At 47.2% G+C, this 26,003-nt stretch overlaps 1 protein-coding gene across 1 annotated transcript in view; it reads right to left on the bottom strand.

Annotated features, from left to right (window-relative positions):
• Positions 1–26,003, bottom strand: part of MDGA1 (MAM domain containing glycosylphosphatidylinositol anchor 1) — a gene marked incomplete at both ends in the record, with an annotated part of 139,779 nt that overhangs the window by 765 nt on the left and 113,011 nt on the right. The window contains 5 exons of the mRNA XM_082302670.1: positions 468–576; positions 1,564–1,694; positions 15,439–15,573; positions 16,768–16,944; positions 25,446–25,623. Of these exons, the coding sequence (XP_082158796.1) occupies positions 468–576; positions 1,564–1,694; positions 15,439–15,573; positions 16,768–16,944; positions 25,446–25,623 (730 nt within the window). The remainder of the gene's footprint in view (positions 1–467; positions 577–1,563; positions 1,695–15,438; positions 15,574–16,767; positions 16,945–25,445; positions 25,624–26,003) is intronic.

Here is a 26,003-nt window from a genome sequence, read left to right as displayed (position 1 = left end):
GACTGGAAAGGGGCTGGTGGGATTTAGCCTGGCTGTACATCTATGCTCAGATGGCAATGGGAAGAAGCACAGCCTTCCCTTGTCCCACGCCCCAAAGGGCAGATTTTTTTTCCCAGGAGAAGGACTGACTTAACCCTACGGAGGCCATTAAAGCCTGCAGAAGGTCTTTCCCTTTTCAAAGCTTCCATAACTAGAGTTTCCAGTAAATGAGATATTGCAGAAGTCCTTTAGCTTCTTGGGCATGACACCTCCTGGTTGTTCCTTTGATTCTTGCTAACTCTCAACTCTAAAGAACAAGTCCACGAGTCTGACAGCTCCTTTGGTGACTTCTGCTAGTGGAGTCAACCATCCCATTGGGTCCCACCAACACGTCAGTGTGCTCTGGAATCAGTTGTGCATCCCTAGCATGTTCATTTGTGAATGCACTCCTACCAACTCATTTGCCTCTGAGGCAGACACAGTCTCACCCTTATTTGGTCCAATTGGTTTCCTTGGACAGTCTCCCTTTTTCAGAGTGACGTCATCGATGGCAATGTCCCCCTCATAGCTCGTGCCCCGGACACCTTCGAAGATGATCTGCAAGCAGAGCATGGGAGAGAGTCCAGTGTGAGGCTGCAGTTGTGGAGGGCCCTTCCTGCACTGCAGGGCTCTGCAGAGGTGAGCAGGACACAGACCAGGTCTTATCAGATCCCCAGGAGAATGATTTCCTTCCTGTTTCTCCAGTATTCACAGGATCTGGAAAGCCAGATCCCACTGTTTATGGGACCAATCTCTTTGTGCTGAGCATCTGTGCAGTAATAAGTAAGCATTAGAGCTCTGCTTTATTATGTACCCTGCTCTAACAAGTCAACCAATACTGAACAGGACTTGCAAGAGTAACTACATTCTTATTTATTATTTTGAAGTATCCAAAAGCACACTGGGCATTTTGCCACAGTGCCACAGCCTACCAGCCTGTACAGAGCAGCTCTCACAAACAACCCAACAAGAGCGAAGTAGCCTGTTGGGAAACAACCTCAGCCATAAACGCAGCCCACTGCCTGGGTACACATGAACAACTCGATGAGTACATGCAGAGTGCCCAGCTCATATTCACAAGTGCTCCTAGAGTCCTAAGCAAGGGGCACAGCGAGGGTGGGCTCTTGCAGCACATGCTAGAAGAAACCTCTAGCATTCAGTCACTTTACACCAACAGGCCAGCATCACCCAGCTGCTCAGCACTGAGGAACCTGTCCATCACACAGTCATGGCACCAAAAGGAGCTCTCTGACAAGCAGTTTCCAGACCAGCAATAACCAGAAAATTTATAATGCCAAACTGATGCACATAAATTTTTAAATGCTTGCACATTAAAACCTCAGAGAGAAGTGGACTTGACTTCTGTGCATCCACTAAGCCTTTGCCTTGCCCCAGTGACCCTGGGGGATGAAAGCTCCCAGTACCCTGCCTTGTGCCCCACCAGCCCCTGTGCTACAGAGGAAGATGTCTGCTGGGAAATCTTCTACATCCATAGCACACAGATAGGACAGTGCAGGTGGCTCCTTGACTGTGGGCTTGGCTTACCTGGAAGGGCCCAGGTGGGTTGATGGGCACATGTGCTTGCTGCCACATGTTCCCCCGATTCCCACTGAGGGACCAGACCTGGGTGTCGATGGCTCGCTTGTTCCGCACGCGGACTAGCAGGTTCAAGGAGCCTGGAAGAGAGAAACTGGGATCTGGCATGCTGGGGCAGGCAGCCAAGCCTGCCTGCTGGGCTGGCTCCTGGCACAGCTCTGGGCTCAGCCTTGAACCATGGCTGGAAGCCCCAGCTGGCTCAGGGACAGCCTGCACAGCCCCAGTGGTCATCTCTGAAGGGAGCCAGCTTTCTCCTGTGTTCATGGACAAGTGCCACTGGCAACGTTTCATCCACCTGGCCTTTCCTAGGGAAGCACAGACCCAGAAAAACAGGGATGGGATGAGGAAGAAGCAGTGTGCAGCATGGCTGGGGTGGCATGACAAGAGGGTGGCAGAAATGCCAGGGACATCCAGAGGCATCCCATCCAACCTCCTGCTTGAAGCTGTCTCCTGCTCTACATGAGGGCAGCATGGTTTTGCCAGGCCAAGTCCTGAACTTCCCTGAGGGAACCAAGTTTTCCTACTGTCCAGCATGAACCTCCAGCACTACCAGTTGAGGCCACTGTTCCTTATAATATAATTTAATACTATGAAAAGATTTTGGTTCCATTATCTTTGAATTTGCCCTTGAAGCAGTTGGAGGCCAAGGGCTGATAGCAACCTCCTCTTTGTCAGACTGAGCAAGTCCAGCTCCCTTAACCTCTCTTCCTAAGGACTTCTGCTCCTAGCCCTTGACCAGCCTGATGCCCTTCTGCTGGATCCTGCTAATTTCTCTAATTTCACTTGAAATGGGGAGCCCAGAACACATATTTGCCTCCCCCCATTGACCACTGGCACCTGAAATATGCAATGCAGCTAACAGGGCTCTCCCTGCCCTGGCCCTGGCCATCAGCTGCGGAACTATGACCAGTGTCCTCATCCACCACTTGCCCTGGGAGCAGCCTTGGGGTGAGCAGCTGTTCTTTGAAGAACCAGAGAGCACTGCCTGTTCCACACCACCTGGTATCATCCCAGCCCCACGTTTTCAGAGGTTCACAAAGACCCTGTGAATCAACACCAACTTCAAGTTCTTTCAAAAAAAGCAATTCCCAAAAGGTTTTGTCTATCATTAAACCAAAACCAAAGCCAACAAATCTCAAAGCATTTCCAGTTCTCACTTTGAAAACAGTGTCACAGCTTCCTACCCTCCACCCACACGTGAAGCCATCTCAGTTTGTCTTCCTGCAGCATTTTGTTAGTATGCCCTCAGATTACTTCTTTTCCTTTTTTGCTTCAGTGAAAAAAGCATTTTTAAACATTCAATCAGGGTTGACCTGAACCACTTTTTTTTTTTTTCTCAAAAAATCAATCAATCACAATTCCAGTCATGCTGTTGCTCATCAGTGTTTCTGGTCTCCATACACAGATATATTACACCTGAGAGTGGGATGGAAATAGTAACCCTTACTTAGCCATCTGTAGTCTGTCTGCACTTGGGATGCTGCACTCCCACATGGGTACACCCTTTGGAGAAGCAGCAGAAAGAGGTCAGGGGAAGAGGCAGGGAAACATATATATATAACCTCCCTCCTACATGATCCCCCCAAATCCTTCTTTCTTGGCACATCCACCTTAGGGGCACTGTATGAAGGACAGGGACCTGGAAATAGTCCCATCAAGTGCCTGGCTGTCAGAAAATGAGAGATACATCACAGGGAGTTCAGAGCATAATAAAGATGATGAAATGTTTAGATTCTGAGTGAATGGCTTACAAGAAAAGGTTAAAAAAATGAAATATGTATATAATTTAGTGAAGAGAGGATAGAAGCCACATTATTGACTGGAAATATTCAGAAGCATTAACTGTAAGGCTAGCTGAGAAAACCAAATGAAGGCCTGACAGGACATAGACAGCATATCCAATCCCCTTCCCAGATGGTTCCCCGGTTTGGGATGCACACCACAACCCAGGATAAGGAGAAAAATAGCTTGTTTCTCTCTCCCTTGAGACCAGTTGGCACTGCACAACCTTGGGGGATCCAAGTCAGTGAGACCTCCCTCCTGGAAACACAGTGCCACAGATGAGAGAAGTCACTACAGGAGTCTCTGGCAAAACCAGCTTTGAGCTGCTGGTTTCTTGGCATCTTCCCTGCCCTCAGCAGCTTCCTATGAAGGAAAGTGTCTCTAAGGATACCTAGTCCTCATGAAGCCCCTTGTCCAAACTGACAGCTCACGCAGGAACTACATAACCCCATAGATCAGTGTCAACAGGAGTGTGTTCAGAGCAGCTAATTACAGACACCAGAGCCGGTGAGGTGAGGGATTGAGAGCAAATGAAGAATTAATATAAAGCTGCTAGCAAGAAAGGATTGAAAACAACCATTGTCTATTCTATCCTCATTTGGGGACTTGTAGCTAGGATTTGCTGCACAATAGCTTGGCTGAGTAGCCAGCACTGGGACAAATCACGCAGCAAATGAACTTTGATGCCCTAGAAAAAAAGCAAAGGCAAGATAGAAAGAAACCCAGAGAAGCATCTGGAATGCAAATTAGTGCCTCCAAAGCACTGGCTGTGAATGCCTGGCCTAAACCCAAACCAAGCTTGAGCACATCCTGGCTGACAGCTCCATGTCCTTGCAGCCTCAGGAAAAACAACCTTTTGGCACCTGAATTCCCTAATACAACAATACTGAATATGAGCAGGCATTCTTCAAATTGTTTACAATTGGAAAGGAAGCTCCCTTATCTAATCACAACATGCAGTGTTTCACTACTCCTGCCTACACATGGAAAACTGAAGGTCGAAACAGAGGAGCAGCACACCCATGGCTGTCTTAGAAATCAGTGAGAGTTGTGAAGGGCAGCCAGGTCTCACAGCCCTACCTGCAATCCCTGCTAAGTTACAGAGGCTCCCTGAGTCCGGGAAGGAACTACAGACCTCCATTTTCCAGTAACACTGGCACTGGGAATACACTTCTGGGAGACATGGCAGAGACTCCTGGACTTTAAACAGTGATGAAACCTCTATCCCATCTGAACTGAGACCACAGGGTTGTAGATGTTACTGTTTGTGTAGCTCTTCTACTTTACTCCCTTCCACCATGTGTCAGTCTGCCACCAGTTGCCAGTCAAGTTAAGGGCACGTAGCCTGTGATGGAGGTACCTGTAAATGAACCTCCAGATCTGTGCTCTAGGCAGAGCCATAAAATATTGCAGACTTGGACTATGGGAATCTCCAAGTCATCCTCCTTTCCAGTGGTTACAAACTGAAGAAGAATCAAAGCATGACCTGCTCTCCAACTCCTCATCAGCAGAGATGAGAAAGGCCCATCTGGGATGTTCTCCAGTGCCAGTTGCTGCAGTCACCCCTTTTTGCCTGGTTTCATACTGCAATCATGCCTGCTTTCCTGTATCCAAGTCCAAAGCCGACTGGGCAGTTTTGTTACCTATTTCTCTCCTTGTTGCCCCTTCCCCATCTCCCCGGCCTGGCATTTCCTAAGGACACCTGCTGGTGAGGCACACAAAAAGACAGACCATCTATCTGCTGCTATATCTCTCCAGCTGACCAGAGAGAGACGGACAAAAGAGAAATCCCAGGACACCAGCAATCCTGTTGTTAACTCTTCCCATACAAGGCAATCTTCGCATTTGTCTTGTAATCTGCATTATTCCTTCTTCCCAATCAAAAGGGAGAATAAAGGCCAGTGATGAGTGAGGAGGAATCAATTACAGAGAGAGCCAGCTGCACCTTCTGCTGTCTGCCTTGAAGACCAGAGCTGGCATTTCAAAAGAGTGGCACTCACACAAAAGACCAGCTGGGCTTCCAGATAGAGTAACCCAAGGGATGCCTTTTAAATGTTACCTTCTCACAACAAAAAAAGGTCTTCACTCAGTTTCCAGAGGACAGAACTTCACTGTCACATTGAATTGCAGTGTAGATCCAGAAGAGCTGGCACAGGCAGCAGCAGGAGGGAGGCAGGGTCTGTAATGGAGGGACCACCAGCACAGTCGGTATGGGATGGCAGAGAAGGTAGAGGTTTCCTCAGGAATTCTCTTGGGGAGTTAATGCAAAATGATGGGGTGCAGAAAAGGCTAAGGAACAGCTCAGTTTACATGGCTCAGGATGGGAGGCAGGCAGCTGGAGTAGTCAGGAAGCAAAGGGAGGATGACACTACACACTGAGACATGGGGTACCATGCCAAGTGCAGCAGAGCTCTGTGAGATGGGTAGGGAAGGCTGTTGGGATCCACAGCCATGAGCTGGCACACAGCCTGGTCTCACTGCAACTGCCTGCTGCACTCTGTAAGATCCTTGCTCCAGTACGGGGCAATTTCAGGAGACCACCTATTGATGAGAATTCCTGGCTGCAGCTCCAGTTTAGATTTGGCACCCACCTGGGAATTCAGGGCTGAAAGGCCCCATGGAAATTCCCATGCCATTTCCAGTGCAGGAAAGACAGCTTGAAATAGGAAGCTGACTGATTTCAAGAGATATCCAGTACCTAGAAAGAGATTCACGGTGTGGAGAGGACTTAGACCTTACACAGCTTAGCAGAGTCACCCATAGACCCAAAATGAGGACTAAAACCAATCGAGGGAGAAAAGAGCTCTTACATTTCCAACAGGGGCTCTGAGCACTTCTTTGAGTGTTTAATGTTAATGCCACTGATCAGAAACTAAAAGCCCAAAGCTTAGTGCAGGCAAATCCCAGGAGCAAATGACAGTCTCCAGAAAGAATCTATTACTGTTTATAATATTCACAACAAACACAGGTCTCTCTCCCTCTCTCATTTAAATGGATGTTAATGAATAGCAGTCAGCATCAGGCTGGTGTTCTTGGTTACAGAGCTGGGGGGAAAGTTACTGCTCTGAGAGCTAGAAAGCAGAGGGTGGAAAAATAATTGTAGCACAGATAAAGAAGCAGAAATAATACCAAGTGGTACTGACTCATAATTTCTAGGAATGTAAGTTGTCTTTGTGCCATGGTAGGATGTATTTACTCATTCACAGTCTCTCAGGATGCTTCACACATTAACATATGAGGAGTAAGACAATTAAAGCCTCTGGGCTGCTTTCCACTCCTGACTGCAGAGAACTTCATCTCTACACGTCTTCCACTGTTCTCAGCTTGGTGTGCAGGGTCCCCTCTGTGCAGTCATGGGGTCACTACACAGACCTGTTTCTGCAGCCACACTTCACTAACTCCAGAGCAGGAGGGTTCAGAGAGCTCATCCTCGTCAGTCTGGAAAGCACCATAATCCCACCTCTACTCCTAAGACATCTGCATTGGGCATGGAGAATGTTTGGCCTGTGCTGCCAGCTGGCTGATTGCTGTGGGACACTCCATGCTTCGGTACAGTAGGGAGGCTACGGAGAAAGGAATCAGGGGAATCAAAGCCTCCTGTTTCCTGCTGTGTCTAGGACTTTCTGGGGATATAAACAGCAATAAGGTAAGTTTTGATTGGCAATGTTTCTCCTACAACAAACCTGTGAAAATTACTTATATATGGCTACAGGGAATTTTCTTTGGAGCTAACTGTGGATTTCAAAAACCTGAAGAAACAAACACATTTCCACCTCTGACCTCCTAAACCACCATCAAATGAAGCTGGGCTTGAAGCAATATTCCCTGACATAGCTACACCAATTGCACAGATTGATCTATGATCCATCACTATCTATCTGACTAGTCTGGCATGTACAGGAATTTCAGGATGGAGGGAATGTACCAGCAGAGAAGCAACAACACTCTAAAAAGGCAAAGTGGACATATGGATGGACCCCTGGAGAGACACACTGGGCAGGGGGGACCTGGGCCCTGCAGACAGAGGGGTGAGTGCAGTGGTACTGTCATGGCTGTCTCGTGATGAGGAATGGCAGGCAAGCTACAGCTATAGCTCCTTCTCTCCAGCATATCCCCACCTGTCTGTGTACACAGAGAGCAGATGGAGATATGGCAGGAGCAGACTCGCAGTGGAGCTATGCTTGAGCTCCTTTGTTCATTTGATCTGCCAGTCTAATTAGAGAAACTGTTAGCATAGAAAGATGAATGATACAAGACTTCCATCTTTGATACTGTATTTATGGAACAAAATCCTGACACTCCTTTTCATGGAAAATTCCCTCAGAGGTTGTTTGTGACCAGTAAGAGGCTTTCTCTCTGTGGACAACAGGATGTGGTTTAAGAAGTTCAGAAGAGGGAGAAGAAAGATCTCCATGCTCCACAATGTTAAATTTATGCAATCTCAGAAGAACAAAGGCTCATCCAATATGCAGCCAGAACAGAGAGATGGCACAGGGAAGGTGACTCAGGGGTAAATTCAGAGCTGGTCACTTGTTGGGGCCATGGCTGTGTAGGAGCCCAGTGCTGCCTGTGACTCAGCTTCAGGCAGGGCAGGGGGAGCTCCAGGCGCCTGGCAGGGAAATGGATGCTCTCCTTCGTTTCTCTGTGCAGCTGCTGGCAAGCAGGATGCGATGATGCCGATGGGGGCAGCTCCTTCCCTCTTTCCTGCTGTAGCTCGTGGTGACCAGAAGTGCTGGGTACTACCTCAGAGAGGAGAGGCCAGCCTGGCGGAAAATCATAGAATTGTTTACATTGGAAAAGACCTTTAACATCAAGTCCAACCATTAAAAATGAGAGTATGATAAACCTAGCAAGAAGGAGATCATGTGTAGGCAACTTTTCCCACCAATTTTGCAGACAAGAAGCAGAGTGAACCATAGTTCAGCTGCGAGGTCTGTTTGCTCCTTGTTCACCCTCTGTTTCGTGACATGCCCAGATGCCTTCAGGCAATGCTCTCTCTCCTCCCAGCTTTGATAACGGGCCCTTTCATCTTTGGCACCAGAGACAGCTGGGTCCTTTATGGAATTCATGTGCTCAGCTCTCAGACTGAGAGCACGCACTGTGCTCAGCACTCTCCGACGAGCTGAAACAAAGTCTGCTTCATAGACACTACCAGGTCTAAAAGAGCACAACAGCCAGACGGGACTCTGCCTGTCTCCCTTCTGTGGGCAGGCTTTGAAGAGACCTCAGCAAGAGAGGAGGGAGCCTCCCAGAGCCCACAAAACACAAGTGATGTGTGTGGAAGGGTTCCTGACAAAAACCCCGCAGACACAGATGTACTTATGCTGAGGAAAATCTTGCCTGTCTCTTCGCTATCCCTATTAACAATTTTCCTATTTCCCCATCATCACCCTGTCTGCGGTGTCTCAGTCCCGGGAGCCAAGCACAGGGCAGCTGCACAGCTGCAGGGCTTGGAGCAGATGGGCTGTTTTACTGCAATGCTGAAGCCAGCGAGACAGAGGAAGGCGCAGCTGCGATCACATATTCTTCCTGCTGAACTGAGGACACCACTCAAAAGCTGTTCTCTGGCCTCATCCTCTGCCTGACCCAGGGAGATGAGCGAGGATGAATGGTTCAGGCCTTGGAAATGATTTGCTGCAGGAAGGCTGTTTGTTAGAGCAGGCTGTGCACCCAGCTTAGAGTCAGGATGCATTATAGCAAGAGACTCTTTTCCCACTTCGTGCCTGCCGTACTTGCACCACAACACTTCAAGGCGACTAGCTGAAACTGTGATACCCCAAATCTGCAACTGCAAACTCCTTCAGGTGCTGGCGTGCCTGTCATCCCTGCAGAGCTCTCTTTGGGAGAGGAAACCACTCCTGGAAGTGATGGTGGTGACTGACACTTGTGGAGCATTTCTTTGATTTTCTGGGATACATTACAAAATCACGCCTGGTTGAAGCTCAAATACAGATTAGGATGGATGCACAAGTGTGTATCACAGTTTTGCACTCTGGCCCCACAGCCTTTACTCTGTCAGAGCACCCAGGGGGGTGTCCAGATGTGCACCTGGAATGACCAACAGTGAAATAATTAATGGTCTATGGAGAGAATAGAAGAGTGACAAGGGAGTGCTAAAGAAGAAGCTGGATATACTCTGAGAGCTCCTGTTTCCTCTTAAGTGTCTGTTGTGTTTTGTATATATCAATTTCAGAGTCTGAATAATTGATGCAACACCTGATGTCTCAGGAGATAATCAGGTTGCAGTGTATCCTTACAGCTCCTAAACTTTGCACAGGGATGCTGCTGTGATTAAAGTCTGAATGGAAAGATGTTCTGCTGATCATTCAGCAGGAGGGGAGATCACAGCAACTGTCCACCAGAGGAATAACTGTGTCTCCAATCAGGTGATCAGGAGCAAAGAAAATCTGTCGGGATTCAGGGCATCTGCAAATGAATGGGTGCCAGCAATCTGTGCTCCGACAGCCTTGCCAATGAAATCTGTGGCAGGAAAGTAATCAGACATTCAGCTAGCAAGACAGAAGAGGGCTTTTGAAGAAGGCAACATTTCAGTGTCTATCTGCACTGGAAACTTGATTCAGTGATTCCTTTCTAGTGAGGGGCAACGAAAGGCAGTGAACCCCCATTTAAGGCACTAAACAGAATACCTGCATCAACATTTGTGGAATAAAAATGACGTGTAGCCAATCCACACCTGAACACCCTTCCCTCATCTCCATGTGTTCTTTAGATGTCAAGCTCTTTGGCTTAGGGATGGTTCAATCCTACCTATCAAACATGCTGTTTGTGCTCTTCATAAGTAAACATATAATGAAGGTATAGACACATAGGATTTACTGGGCTCCAGCAAAAGTAACTGAAGGGAATTCTCTGCCCTTGGTTATGCAGGAAGTTTGATTAGATGATGTATCAATACCATTGGGTCTTAATAATCTTTAAATCTATGCCTCTCGCTCAATTCTTTAGAATTCTTTAGAAACTTGCTGAATTCTTTAGAAAAACAATGACTTCATCTGTCTTTGGTTCAGAGCCACTGTATTGAACTTACAAAGGTTGAATGACACTTTACAAATACATGGTCTCCTTGCTAGGTGTTTATAATCTTTGCTCATGATCATGGTAATTGACTAACCTCCCAAAAAACCCATGCAGATACTACTGGAAGAGGCCACAGTCTATCCAAAGGGTCCATACCACAGCCCACAGGAAGGTGCTGGATCTCTTCATTAGTCAATACGTGTTTATTGATGGAGGAATGACTAAAGCCAAGAACACATCTGAATAAGTGGAAAAAGAATGAGTATTAAAAAGTTGAATACATTTTTTCGTTACAGACTGTTCACTTAACTCTAACCACAACTTGTTTTCAAGAGTCTAGAGGGAAGTGAATCATACTCATTAGGAAAATCAGCCTCCCCTCAATCAATCCAGTGATGTAACCTCTACTGTGTAGTTATTGCACTGGAGATAATGGCATGCATTTAATGAACAACACATTTCTATATGAGGCAAACTATGTATCCAAAAGAATGCAGCTACCTCCAGGGTGCCACCTGCATTACTGTGCAGTGGCAGGGCACTGTGTTCATAAACAAAGTTTGGGTAGGAACGAGGGAGCTACGATGTTGAATCTTAAAAAATGATGGCTTTGTGGTTCAAGCTGCTTTTACATGGACATAACTGGTACCTCTCAATCCGTGTGACCTGACTGTGTGATCTGACTACTGTCACTAGCCAGAAACAAGTTGAAACCACATGGCACCCACCGGCTCCTACGTGTGATCATCTACCATGACCTTTTAGACACGCCTTTGCACTGATTGTCTGATCTGAGTTGGACAAGAAAAGAAGCAATTCAGTTTGGCAGGCCTTCCAGACCTGTGATTCCTCCTCAGCAGGAGAGCAGCAGTGGTGACACTGCCTGTGTAAGTGGCCTGCCCACAACCCAGTTCCCTCTGTGAAACAGCCATGGCTTTCTTGAACTGACAGATGCTGTGGCAAGAGATCTGATCTAGCCTCATTGTTTCCAGTGACACAGAACCAAAATCCTTCTTAATCAGTCCCCAGCACTGTCCCTCATGGGATCTTAGAGTAGAGTAGAAGAGAAAAAACCAAAAGGGAAGTGAAGGGAAAGAAAAGTTGGAAAGGACTTAAAACCACCAACTAGTCCAACTGCCTGACCACTTTGATCACCTCTCTAGAAAGCCTATTCAAGTGTCTGACCACCTTTTCAATAAAGAAATTTAATCCTTCCCTGATGTAGTTTTGAACCATTCCCATGCATCCTGTCACTGGATACCATGGATTGGCACCTTTCATCCCCCTTCCCTCCTCAAGAATCTGTAGACAGCAATGAGTACTTTACAATTTTATTGGAAGCTTCGTATCCTGATTATACATAGACCACACTTAGCTGGGGTGGTCAGGTAAGGTCTGTGTCAGCACTGGAATAATCACACCCTTAACTCTCCATTCAGTGTGGCTGAAATTTCCATGTCCCTCTTAGCAATCTTCATCCTGCCACCTGACCACGAAGACATCTCTTGCTGCAGGGCCTGCAAGAACATCCAGCAGTGAGCAGGAGGCCATGCAGATCATAACCTGGCTGACCACTGAGTTAGGAGGCATGAGAGAAAGGTGGCAGGGCACTGTGGTCGAACCAGTCTGTCAGGGAAACAAACTGTCCTCTTAAAGCATCCCCCTCTCAGGCAGCCCCTGGGAAGGGAGGAAGAGGAGTCTGATGGCTGCAGCAAGGACTTGAGGATTTGCTCCAAGCTGCAATGCTGACTCACCCAGCCAACCTGGCAAAGAGGCTTTTTTGAACTTGGCGAATAGCTGCTAGCTGCAACCGCTAGTTTCCTCCCCTGAAGAAAGCAAGCAATTCCTCAGAAACACAGAATCACAGAATATTCTGAGCTGGAAGGGACCCACAAGGATCATCAAGTCCAACACTTAAGTGAATGGCCCACATGGGGATTGATGCCATGACCATGGCATCATTAGCACCTGGCTTCAACCAACTGAGCCTCATTTGGTATTTCTACCAGCCACATGTAGGACACCCTCGTTCTTGAATGCCTTGTGGAAACGGGATTTCTTTTCTTCCCCTCCCCCTGATTATTGTGTTGGGGCTAGCAGGATCATAGGGCAATGTGAATGCTTGCTACGGAGGCGGTCAGAGGAAGAAAAACAGATGACCAAATAACTTCAGAAGAATGGGAATTGCCTCCAGGGAGCTCCCCTTCATCCTGCTCTCTCATCAGCTGAGAGATATTCAACAGCGTCCTGCTCTGCTAGTCACTGAATATTTTATATCATGGCTACAACCAGTGCATTTGTATTCCGTTTCTCTCTTTCGTCATATCTATTATAAACGAGTAGTGTCTGGGAACTCTCCCAGGGAAGATTTGCCTGGATGGCTGTGGATATTTTATAGTCAAATTGTGAGAGTAAACCAGCTTTCAAGTTCTGTAGTGGGGGAAAAAAAAGGTAATAAAAGGGTTATTAAAAAAATAAATAAATGTCGGGATTTTATACAGCTACTTTTTGTAGTGACAGAGCTTCAGTTTGCTCCACGATGGAGCTGGAAAAGGCTTGGGATGGGAGACACCCTCTTGCTGGCACTGCCTGCTGACAGGAACAATCTGATACGCTCTTGCTGGCACCTGGCTTGGCAGGACTGTGCTGGCACTAGGTGAGGGGTTGTGGCTGTGACTGCAGGCATCAGGGATAGATATATGGGAAGTGAGGCATGGCTCCAGATTGGAGCAAGCCCACCTTTACCTTCATATTGTTGCATATGTGAGATGGATGGGAGGGCAGGGTCTGTCTCCTCATTTTGCAGAAGTCCTACTGAGTCCTACACCCTCCTCAAAGCCAGGGCTAAAGAAGAAGAGCTGAGTAAACTTGTTTTGCCCTAAGACTCTGAGAGGACTTCAGCCAATAAGGGCATCTAGCCTTGCATCAAAGAACTGAGCTTCAATTTGCAGACAGATACATGGTGGGTTTGCTGGACCAAGTAATGTATTCCACAGGCCAAGAGAAAAAGAACTTTTTTCTCATTTCATTCTCTTTCGATCTCTGTCTCTATCTAGTCAGTCTAATTTTAAAATTTGCCCTCAGCATTCAAGAGTCTGTCCACCCCACAGAAAATTTATCAGCCCCTTTGTACAACAAGAAGAGAACAGGGATCAGGCAGGGGCCATAACATTGGGTATGAAGGGAAAAATCAACAGACATAAAAGGTGTCTGAAGCTGAGGAAAAGAAAATAGCACTCAGAGGCTTTCTTAGGTCTTGGGAGTCGCTGTAGCTTTTGGGTAATTTGTAGATGGAGCAAATCAGTAAAGAGTTAAAAAGCTAAAAGCGAAAAACCTGTAATGAATTGATTCTCTGTCATGTCCAGCCCACCCCATCTCCAGACCAACCACCACAAGAGAAGTGTTAAACCGAGCTCTCTTCCAAAATCAAGCAAGTGTTGATGAGCTTTTACTTTACCTGTGAAATGAACTTGGGAATATGACACAAGAAAAAAAGCAAGAGGCCTCCGCTCTCCACATCTTTTTTTTGCTAATCTCCCACCAGTCTGGGCCAGTCTTCATCAAAGAATGAGATCCCTTTCCGAGCCTCCAGGAGAAGATGTGCAGGCATTAGGCAGCAGAGCTGGCTTACCGTAAGGGCCAGCTGCAGGGAACACGAGTTCACCAGAGAGCATTAGCAGCTGGACTCTGTCAGCTAAGCAGGACCAGCAGGTCCAGGAAAACCTGGTGTGAGCCAACAGTGACAGTGCTCTGCCTGAGCAACCTGCCACTACTGGCATAACTACAACATGGAGCAGCCTGTCTCCAGGGGGAACCCAGGTGTTGGGGTCCCTTTCCCCCTGCCATGTAGCCCTGGCAGAGGGGCCCTGAGGGCACAGGCACGGGGTTTCCCTGGCCCTGCTCAGCCTCATTCCCATGGGTTGGTTTGTGTTCCCCTGCGTGGGCAAGGACCCTCAACCCAGACTGTGGGAGTTCCTGGGCAGAGCCCCGGCCATGCAGCTGGGGAAATAAACATCTCTGGAACAACTACCAAGAATCTGTCCATATATACATTTCTTTTCCACGGCACTCCTGGTTTGATATAGGCGTGTTACAGTCTCTGCACTGTAACACCCAGATGTTTGAAAACACCTTTGACCTAGCCCGATACCAAGGGCAGAGAGCAGATATGAACCCTCAAAACACAGACACAGATGGAGACCTGCTCAGTGAACTGCAGTCCAGCTCCTAGGCCCTGACACCCATGGTGTCAGGGTTTCAGCCTTGCCCAGATTTTACAGTTTAACCTCTCAGCCGTGCCACATGTGCACAGAGACGTGGCCAGACTCAGGAGCCTGTTCCCTCCCAATGACATCTACAGTACTGAGCAGAGAGCTGTTAATTAACCCCACTTATTGAAGGGCAGACACATTCCTGCCTGGGCCCTGATTTTTTAGTCAGGCTCTAGTCCAGCAGGTGATTAATAACCCTGTGTGCTGTGGGAAGAGTGCATCTATTATTCAAATTAATGAAATTATAATCAAGAGGTGACGAATTAGCAGTTGCTCCTTGACTGGATGTGAAAACTCATTAGTGTGCCAGGCGCTTCTGTGGTGCTTGCTGCACTCAAGGCTTACAGTAGTGAGAGGAGGGAGCCAGGCAGAGCAGGCAGCCCCTCGGCACAGCTGGGGGAGCACACATCCTGCCCACCCCAATATAGCTGTAGCCTCCACAGAGCTCTCTGGTCCCACAAAGCCCCTTCAGCCTCTTCTCCTCTCCAATGGACAGACTGGCTGTAAGGTGCTGCCCCAAGGATGGGCTGTGACAGCCTCACAAGCCTGACACTGCTGGGCTGCAGGACAAGTGTTTGAGAGCAGCAGCCCACCCTGTTGCTTGGAATCCTGGAGTAGGACTCCCACCCTCTGGAATTGCTGGTCACAGGCACAGCTGCTGGAGCAAGAGGCTGGAGATCTTCCCCAGGAGCCCACATGAGGCTGGGTTTACCCCTCCCCAGAGGGTACTCACCAATGTGCTTCCCGTACATGTGGTAGTAGAAGGAGACACAGTAATACTTGGCAGTGATATTGTAGAGGGGGCTGATGAGCCGGGCTTTGTCTCCTGTCACCCGGGGCCGGGATGCCTCGATGAACATGTAATAACCTGCAGAATGAGAGGGAAAGGTGGGCAAAGGCAGCACACACTGGGTCTCCCTTCCTCCAAATGATGGGATGCCAGCACAGCTGGGAGAACACCCCTCCTCTGTGGGACATGGCCTTGCTCTTCCCAACTGCTCTGCACCCACTGTGATGCTGGCCAGAGACACTTGCAGGATGCCTGCAGTGCCTTCTCTGCCTCAGCAGTATTTAGGGACGAGCAGGAGAGATGGGCATCTGCAGACCTCCTGTGAGCACACATAGCAGGTGAACCCCTGAACATGCACATGCTCTGTCTGGGTGCAAAACGAGCCTTGCTGCTGCAGCACAAGGAGCCTCAGGGCTGACTGCACTGTGCAAGGAGAACCCCAGAAAGAGAAACCATTCCAGACTAATTTCTCTGCCTCAAGTAGAGGGAGAGAGGATTTGGTACATCTAGCCTAAACAATATTGTTGTCTAAAGAGAACAACACCAAAGCAGTTGTTAACAGCCCAAGGAGGAACAGATTAGCCATTTAATTTGTTAACATCATTTTCAATGCACAATCAGGTTGGTGTACTGAACACTAATGGGAAAAGCCATTTCCTCAGCTGGCCATTGGATGTTCCCATTTTTTTCTGAGTTCAAAGTTATGTGTTTGCATATAAATTTACTTCTCTTATTACAGAAAGAAGGATGTGTATTCCATGCACAGCTACCATGAGCAATAAATAACACCAGTCTCCTTCAGCTATAGGTGGGGCTTCCTTCTGCCCCACAGGCAGCTCCTGTCTGCTCTCTCATGCTTCTGTGCTTGGTACTGAGGAGATCTGTTTGCGTCCCTGAGAACTTCTTTGAGGAAACAGCTCACTAAAACCTACAGGACCATTTCTAGGTGTTAGAGATATTCTCCTTCTCATTAATCCATTTTTTACTTCAAAACAAGCATCAAACAGTGCAAGGGCATTAGGCAGCAGGCAATTAGCTGATAACAAGAACTAATGCTCACACTATTCCCTTCAACAAAGTTGTGGGTGTTTTAATTGTGTGTTTAATTCCAGTCAGTAACATGCAAATTAACTGCCTGCTCCCTGCACTCTGTGTGATGTAGAAAGCAGATCAGCCCTCCACCAGCTCTCAGAGCTGTAAGACTCCTGAAAAGAGATGGTGTGCACCTCGCCTCCCCAGCCAAGCCAAAAAGAAATCCAGAGTGGTGCCTACCCTCCGGCGTACCGCTGATGTCCGTGGGGGGCCCTGTGTTGACGGTGCGCTTGGGGTTCTGGGTCAGGGCATTCTGCCGGGTCCAGTCAAAGTTGTCCATCTTGTCCTGCATGAAGCCACAGATCTTCTCGTCCTCAAAGCGGCAGGTGTTATCTGTGGGCATGGGAAGAGAAGGGGCTGCTAAGCTGCTGCTTTTCAAACACCCTCCCCAAGCTGCCTGGGTGCTCACAGCAGTGCCGTGTCACTACTGAGGCTCTGTGTCAAGCTGGGGGCAGATGGACAGCCCCCAACCTCAGGAGGAGGCTGCAAAGGAAGGCATCACAGAAATCACAGAAATCACAGAAATCACAGAAATCACAGAAATCACAAAATGGGTTGAGTTGGAAGCAGACTCAAAGACCATTCAGTTCCAAACCGATTGCCATGGGCAGGGATGCCATTCACTTGATCAGGTTGCCCAGAGCCCCATCCAGCCTGACCCTGGACGCTTCCACAGATGGGGCACCCATAACATCTCTGGAAAGCTTGTTCCAGTGCCTCACCACTCTGTGAGTAAGGAATTTATTCTTAAAATCAGATCTGAACCTCCTCTTTCATTTAAAAATGTTCCCCTTTGTCACTACCCATACTACATCAGTGATTAGTGCTGTTACGGAAGTGTTAATCCAGGCTGATGGATATGATGGTCTGATCAAATGGAATAAAGCTACTATGGCTAAAGAGGAAGAGATTCTCTGAGACATCTGAAGGGGCAAATGTGTAGGAGCATAAAAAGATCACCGAAGGCAAACTGGCTACAAGGGCTTTTATATCAGAACAACTTGATGGTAGAATAATTTCCCCAGGAGAGAGGAAAAAGTAGCAGCAGATGACCCCCCTTCAGGCTATATATTAAACTAAACTATGACACACATGAAAAAAAATCAGCTGTGGAGAAGAGGTCAGCTCAGTGCGACAAACGTGTCATTTAGCCAGAGTACATCTAATTTATGTCAGCTAAAAGGCACATTTGATTTTGCAGCTTGTGCTGGTTCCCCTAACAAAATAAAACACGTAGGTAAAAGATTTTTATGTAGGTTCAACCACATGTGCAATAGGGCTCGCTTTTATTACTACCACAAGATGGTTACACCCTACAGCAATATTGTAAGACATGAAAAATCTTGTGCATAGACATAACCCAATATGGACTTGCAGAAATTGAAATGAATTGGACATGACCAGGCTGAAGATTGTAACCTTTGTGTTAAAAAGGTAGTTTTGAGTCACAAAAGCCAAGGCCAAGAACCAGCTTTACACTGCTGACACAATAGGAGAGGGATGGATAAAACAGGAAAAAAACAAAGAGAAAACAGGTCTAAGAACCGATGTGAAAACTGCTGTGTGTTGTGAAAGGTCCCTGGGCAGAAACCAGAGTTGGAGAATGAGCTGGAAGTGGGATCTTGGACCTTGTGAGTGATGTAGATACAGCAAGCACAGATATCTTTATTTGCTGCTTTTATGTAAAAGCAAGGAAATGTGCTATGAAACTGAAAGATAAAGCCATGAAAGAACACATACACAAAGGAAAACAAGGCTCTTGACGAGGTCTTGGGATGTGCTAGGAACCTCATCCATGGCATGCTGGTGCAAGACTCAAATTTGGTGTTTACCTCCTACCATAATCTATCATGCCTAGATGAAGAGAAGCCCAAATGCCTACTGGGGCTTCCACATTCTTGTATCTTCAGTGATGACTTGCTCTGGTTCCTGGGCAGGAGGCTTTTTCTCCTAGCATGGGTGACTCTGGCAGGACATGTAGGGCAGAGCAGGGTCCTCAGCGTATGGGCTGGGTGCCAAGAATGGGACAGACAAGGGAAGTTTTCTGCAATGTCAGGGCCAAAAGCTCCAGATGCAGTACAATGTGATGTTAGGAGCTTCATATACCTACCATACAAAAAAAAAAAATCTGTTATCTTGTACCAGAGAAGAGAGGCTGCTCATGAAATGAACAGAATCTTGACTCTGAGATGCTGCACCTTCTGATGGCTACCCTGTAGCTAGCATCCTCCCTATCCCCTCCCATTTGGAAATGAAAACGACTGAAAATGTAATCCAAACAGACATGAAACCCTGTGGTAGGGAAGTGGGTTCCCCCTTCTTGCCTGTCTCTTTCCAGCATCCCATCAAAGCAGTGAGAAAAGAGGATGCAGCCTCCTTCTGTGGCCTGCAAAAATGTCTTTGCCAGCATAGGTTGGACAATGTGTGGCAAGCCAAGGCCTGGTTCACAGACCAGGGCAGCTGGGTTTCCCATAAGCTCAGTGGGAAGCACCACATGCCCACTCCTTTGGGCTGAGCACAGCCATCAGGAGCTTGTCTGGGCTGGCCACTTAACTGCTGATTAACCCTGGCTAAGTGCTTTCTGTTCAATCTGCTCATTTCTAATTAGCATCCAAATCCAAATTAGCCACTGCTGAGCAGCAGCTAGCACAGGAGCCTGAACAGCATCTGGAGCTGAAGGAGAAGGGAGCAGAGGACAGGACAGATGCTCGCAGGGTCTGAGACAGGGCAACTGTGTGGGATAGGGGGCCTCTTCCATCCCCAGAACAAAGAAATGGAAGGAGAAAAGAATGAGAAAGCAGCTCCTAAGGGTCCTTCAGCTCTCATGGCTGAGAGAAGGAAGTTCATGGCTGTGGCAGATACCCGGTGGTCCTCAAAAGAGGGGCTGGAGCCTGCAAGCTTGCTGATGTTGCTGGGTTGTGTAAAACTCCTGGTTTCTCTCCACTGGAACGAAGACAAACATCTGCATGACTCCAGCTCATGGGCTGCCAGCTGCAGATGAAAGAGACACATTTTCTCTTAGAATGGCATTATCCTACACAGCAGGATCCACCATGACTGTCCTATTGCAAAAGCAGCAGGGTGGTTTGCACCTCTGACCCTGTTGAGTATGTGAACCTTCAAAGAAAGATGACATCTTTCTCCAGCACAGAATTACCTTAACAGGGAATATCTGGTGGAAAGCAGCATTGGAAGCTGTAACACAGAGGTCAGACAGGCAACTGCCTGAAAGGGAACAAACCACAAATGAGGAGGCACACAAATCAAAGGAAAGGCAGATTAAGGAGAAAGCACAAGCTCAGGTGGATATCAGAGAGATTTGTGCAAGACAATAGGACCTGAGAACAGCATTCCCAACATAGCACCAAGGCCTGGTTGTGCCAGCCTGGTGGACTACTGTGCCTCATTTGTAAGAAGCCACACACATGGGATGAGACTGCTCAGAGAAGTTGACACAAAAGCCTATGGAGAGCTCTTTTAATGTCCAAACTGGGCCCTGAGCACATCCTCTCCTCTCACTCAAATGCAGCTACTTCCAGAAGGCAACGCTTCTAGCAGAGCGCATAAAAGAGAGAAGGGTCCCATGCATCACAGATCAAGCGACGCTGTTGCTTAATCAACATGATCCATCTTATGTGCACCACTGGCTGTGCAGGATGCAGGAGTTTGTGACTCCAGCACATTGCCTCTGCTGAGCTTGGGAGCTCAAGGCACATTGCAACAACTAATGAACAAGGCTTCTTAACTTCTCTGTAACATAGCAATGCCTCTCTGTGTATCTTCTGCATTACTTGTGGGGAAACAGATGCACAAAGACAGAGAAACACATTTAAGGTCGCAGCAGGCAGGGCCTAAGCTGGAAACAGAACCCAAGTGCTCTGACTCCTGGTCCTTTGGTTTAAAACAAGCCACAGGAAAGCAAAGCTCTGTGGTTTCTCTGAGCTACAAGTGGAGGTGCCATGAATAACTAGGAAGTGTTCAGTGTGGTTTGGGACACTGCCAGCATGTCACCTCTGGATGGTTATCAACAAGGTTCACTAGGAGAAACCTTGCAGATCCAGCCAAAAAGAAGTCAGATCACCTGCTGTGCCTCAGAGGCCACAGAGGTGATCTGACTTTTGACCTGGATTGTGTGATGCAAACCTTGAAGACTTTGGCCATTTGCCAGGGATCCTGGCTCATCATCAAGGTGTAAATAAAGCTTCCTGTTTAAAATTTAAGTAGTGGATTTAAATATTGGACACAGAAGTTGTTCTCTGGATTGTGATAGATGAGATGGAGGTGGCAGGGGAGCTGCCTCTTCAAAGGCTGGAGTTAGTGCTGTCTTCACTAAACAGATTTCCTAGGCAGGCTTTGCAGTGGTGGCAGCTCAGAGTGCAGAGATGTTTGCTCACAGTTAGACACCTCCCTGCGCTCCCAGGGGAGGGACCCTCTGTTGTGGTTATTAGCATTTCTTGTTGCTTTGCCTTCTTGAGAAACATAATGGAAGTTTTACTTTCTAGTCCTTTGGGGAAAGCCATGCCTGGTTCTGAAATTCTAGCTGCCAGATGAATGTAAAAAATAATAATCCTGTTCTAGCTGCAGACTATGGGTGAATAGCAGATGGAGTGCACTTGCATAAAATTGCCTGCATCTTTTAGCTGTGGCCTGACAACTGACACTGGCTTGGTGCATAAAGGACCACTCTCTGAGCCCCAGCTCTGTTGCAGACCTGCTGTGTGACCCACAGGCTATCACTTTCTGGACATCAGTTTCCCCATCTAGAAAATGAAGACAATGAAAACTGTATTGAGACCTCAAAGTATGTCATGAGAAAGAACATTCAACAGTCTCTGCCATTGCAAGCTTCTGGGGATTTTATAACCAGTAATGGAAGGAAGCTTCACAATGCTCTAACTGGTTAAGTCATCCTATTTGCCATCAGGATACAAGGAACCGTCACCTTTTTTAACCTTTGCATTACAAACATTCTTGAAGAATGGGCACACACTTGAGTAATCCAACTCTAAACACAGGCTGACATCTCATTCCCACATGTTCTTACCTGAACACACTTGGATTCCTCTGGACTCTGAGCATTATCAGAGACTAGACACACAAGCAATAGATGGTAAGCAACAAGCCAGGCTAATCTACATCAACCAACATCTGCCATGGATCACCACCCACTGTACTTGTCCATGGTCCCAAAATCACGGTTTTAGCACAACACAGCCAGACTGCAGGTATGTGAGAAATAGTGTTGCTGCTCTAGAAGGGCAAGACAGGTTGGTTAACAGAAAAATAAACCAGCTATGCCATATACTTTTTAATGACTCCATCACCAAGGTTGCAAGGTTACATCTGATAGAACAAGGGAAGCTAAAACACCCACTGCTGAGGAACTGGAGTGGCTTGTGGGGCAGCACTCCAGAGTTTAGTTTAGAAAGCAAAGGTTATATCCAAAAAAATTGCAGAGGAGGTAAGAAGGACAGAGCAGACTCCCCAGCACTGGAATTTGGTCATGACATTAAAATAATCAGTTATTCTAAGACAACTTTCAGGTAAAATCTTAGAATTAAGATAGTTCTTAGGCAGTTTTTTAAATACGAATTCTACTTTTTAGAACCAGATTAACTTATTTTTAAGAGTCTGTCTTATTGATGACCTCTAAATATTTGGAATTCCCAGTGTCTTTTGTTCACTTCCTCTGCTCTTCCTTTTCTTTTCCTTTATAACCCCAAACCTGGCTCTGTAACCATGCCACATGCATGCCTGCCCCAATGTTATTAACATCTTATTAGGCTGAGAGAGAAAATGCATGAAGAAGTAATTGTATTAAGTGACTCTCAGAGTTTGTAAATTAATCACCATTGTGCATGCCCTTGGATCAGGCTGCCAGAGGCATTAATCATCTAATCTTTGCCTTTCACTCGAGAGCTCTCAATGTTTGCTCCCAGCATTTGGCTAGGCAGCCTAGTGTTAACTTTCCCCTGGGGGTGGTGGTAGCAGGGGAAGTAGGAAAAGAAGAGGTAGCAGGAGGGATTTCCATGTTACTGGGATGAGAGTTGGGGAACTCAGCTGTGGTCCAAAGAAAGAGCCAAAAGCCTTTGGGTCATATTTCACTGGCAGCAGTGAAAGGACTGAAAGGAAAGGGAGTATCTGAAAGCAAGTGTGGTAGATCTGATTTTAGGCAGTCAGTCTCAAGGCATGAACTCATGGACAAGACCCTCACAAATGGCCCAGAGGTCCCAATATCCGCCAGAGGCTGGGCAGCTTATATCAAGGGGAAACTCTAAGTGCTGGGTTTACTGCATGAAAAATTTGAGTGGCTGAGTTATCCTCCGCCATAGGCAAATTTCCTGCAGTTGTTCTGGACTCAATCAAGCTGCCAAAGCAACCCCAGGCAGGCAATCTGAAGGCTCAGTTTACAAAGACCCCAAGAGATTGACACAATTAGGACTGAAGTTGCTCTGGGTTTACCAGTGATTTATGCAGTGTAAAAACAAGTGGAAAAAGGCCAGATTTTGTCACTTCCACCTGCGGGCTGGGATGCTTGCCTCCTCCAGCAAGTACTAAGAGACACATTCTGGAGTGGGTCCCTGGCAATATGCTCCGTGTTTCCCAGTGAGTCTTCTGTGGAGAATATTTAAAGAAGATCAGGAAGTGAGGAAAAGCAAGCAAATGATATCAGGAATTAGAGCCACAAAATCCCTCTGACTCTGTAAGAAGCTCCTACTCTCAGGCAGAGTATGGTTCATCAAAGCATCCTCAGAGTGTGAACGTGCAAGAATTAACACCTTGTGGCTGCCTTAGGAAGACAGCTCCCTATCCTGATTCTTGGCTGCCATCACCTAATCCTGGCTTCTCCTCCCCCCTGCTACCCTGCAGTGCAGCAGTAGCACTCAGCTCCACACACAGTAACACATAAAAACACTGCATACTGACTCAGCAGCTGGAAACAGGGAGACACAGCCCCATGCTCTTCATGGAGCACTAGCAAGTAGTCTGCCCATCTCTGCCCAAGTGCTTTGCCTGGGCTTACATCCTGCAATCAAAGCTAAGAGACCCTGTTGCATTCCCTGAAGATCGTTCCCCCACTACTTACAGCAAGCTGGAATTCCTCTTTCATGCTCAATGGGCACTATCATGTTGGTGTTAAAGACCATCATTCTTAGACATTGTGTATTCTGCTCTCAAAATCAATGGGAACTCTGGATGTTCAATACAGATGGCCCTGCATCTTGCCAGGAATGACCAAAAGGTAAATAATCAAGCTGTGACTTGTAAATAATCAATAATCAGTGATGACACTGGAGGGGAAGAAGAAAGGGACTGTGCTCAAGGAGTTTGCAAGAAGTGCCAGATCTGAGCTGGAGACTGCTCCATACAAGCCCGGAGATGTACCAAGTGATATATTTCATAGTCAGAAGAGGATGGGGAATATTCCTAAACACAGATATTTTGGGGAACATTTAATAACCTGCTTACTGGAAGTAGATTGCTCATGTTGGGGTGGGGAGGTAGGTGTTCAAGATCACAGTCTACCCAGTCACAGAGATATCAGGTGTGAGTGAGAGGCATATCCCTGGTGTAAATCTCCTGGCAATAACTCGAGGTACAACAAATGGCAATGTTTACTGGAAGCTTTAGTGTATGCAATTTCATCCTCTTTTGGGGAAAAAGATTTGACAAAGTCAGCTGTGTATTCCAGCCGCTTGTCTTGCCTGATCTGTTGGACCACTTGACTAATATGCATTGCATTCAAAGTATTAACACAAAGGTCTTGCTGCTTACCTGTTGGATTGGGATAGTTGATTGCTGGAAAAAGAAATAGAAAAACAAGTCAGAATAGCTAGTACTCCTCCAAGTCACAAATCATAATCAAAGTGTGAAAATAAAACAAACACATCAAGAAAGGTCACAAATGTATGAGTCTCCTGGCAGCATCCCTGTAAAAAAGCAGTGCTTGGTGCCTGTGTTGGTGTGGAAAAAGATGCTGACACTCTGATCCGAGCAGCAACAGACCTTAAGAAAATCCCACCTAATGGGTGATTCTGGGATTGCATAGGGAAACCCTTCTGGCAACACAAGTGGTTTCCTGCTGGAGCACCCAGTGGGATAGCACCCACTTAGAAACCAAAGCTTGGTATCTAAGAGGGGCATCAAAGCAGTTTGATGCACTGTGGAAGTTTGAGATGACAGGTATGCTGGGGACACCAAACACGTTGTCAGTCCATGGGACAAGAAGGTTGTGTGAAATCAAGCAAACATAGAAGGAGAAGGATCTGTACTTTCTGCTGAAATAGAGAGTAAAGAAATCATAGAGTTGTGGGAATAGAGCTGTGAGCTGTTGGAATGATGGGGAGAGAAGTATGGTCTATGTATGTCAATGGGATAATCCAGGATTCAAGGTATTGGACAGAGCTACAGCCTTAGGGGTGACTAGTTAGGAAAGGAATCATGCATTCAGCTCTGGAAATAACTGAAGTCTCCCGAAATCCTCTTACTTTTATGGGTGTGTGGCTAATACACAGCATCCAGTGGCTATCTTGTGTAATACGCCCCTGTACCATGGGGAGTACAGCATGGCCTTACTGGGGTTTTGGGGATCTCCTGTCCACAGAGTGCAGAGTGCAAGTCAGAGCTGCTGAGTGAGGGATGAGTGGACACTGACCTTCAGAGGTCTCTATTTAGTGCTCTGCATTAATGGCAACATCCAAAACACAGTCAGATGTGATAGCACTGTGCCATCAGAACTCCTCAGAGCACAGAGACCCACCCAAGGGTCACAGAAGACCACACCTCTGCCTGCCCACATCCCCAGGCCTGAGGCTGGGACCTGCTCTCGTAGGCAGGACCGAGGAGGAGACACCTACGTTCCATGTACCGGATGATGCGGGCAGCCATGTCTCCAGCCCCAAAGCTGGTGATGGGCGTCAGGCGAACTTCATAGCTCTGAGGCACTTTCAGGTTGGGCAAGATGTGCTCCAGCAACAGGCCTTTCTCCATTTTCTTCACAGGAATGAAGGTTTGGATGGTGTTTCTCTGAGAGAGCTGCACAGAAAAAGAACCCACAATGTTATAAAAATCCTGAGAATGGAAACCTGAACAATCCTGTCCATCATCTAACACCCTATTCCTCCTCTTCCTATACAGACATATACCTCATTGCTCCATGAGACCTTCATGCAGTATTGATTTGAAAACGGCCATCCCTGGTACAGAACAGTGATCAGCAGCCTGAGCTCTCCCTGAAGGAAAGCCTTGGTGTCCTCCTGACTGTAGGGACAACTTGAACTACAGGTCCTGGAGCAACTCTGTGTCAGAATCAATGGCTTCAGAAGGGAGAAAATGAACCCAGTTCACCCCTGTTAGTACACCCAGGTCCTGTGCAAACATAGCACGGCATTTCACCAAGACACCCTTCAGTTCAC

The sequence above is a fragment of the Coloeus monedula genome (genome assembly GCF_965178545.1).
Source record: "Coloeus monedula genome assembly, chromosome: 2".
NCBI classification, from domain to species: Eukaryota; Metazoa; Chordata; class Aves; order Passeriformes; family Corvidae; genus Coloeus; species Coloeus monedula.
This window is presented reverse-complemented; position numbering and strand designations above follow the sequence as displayed.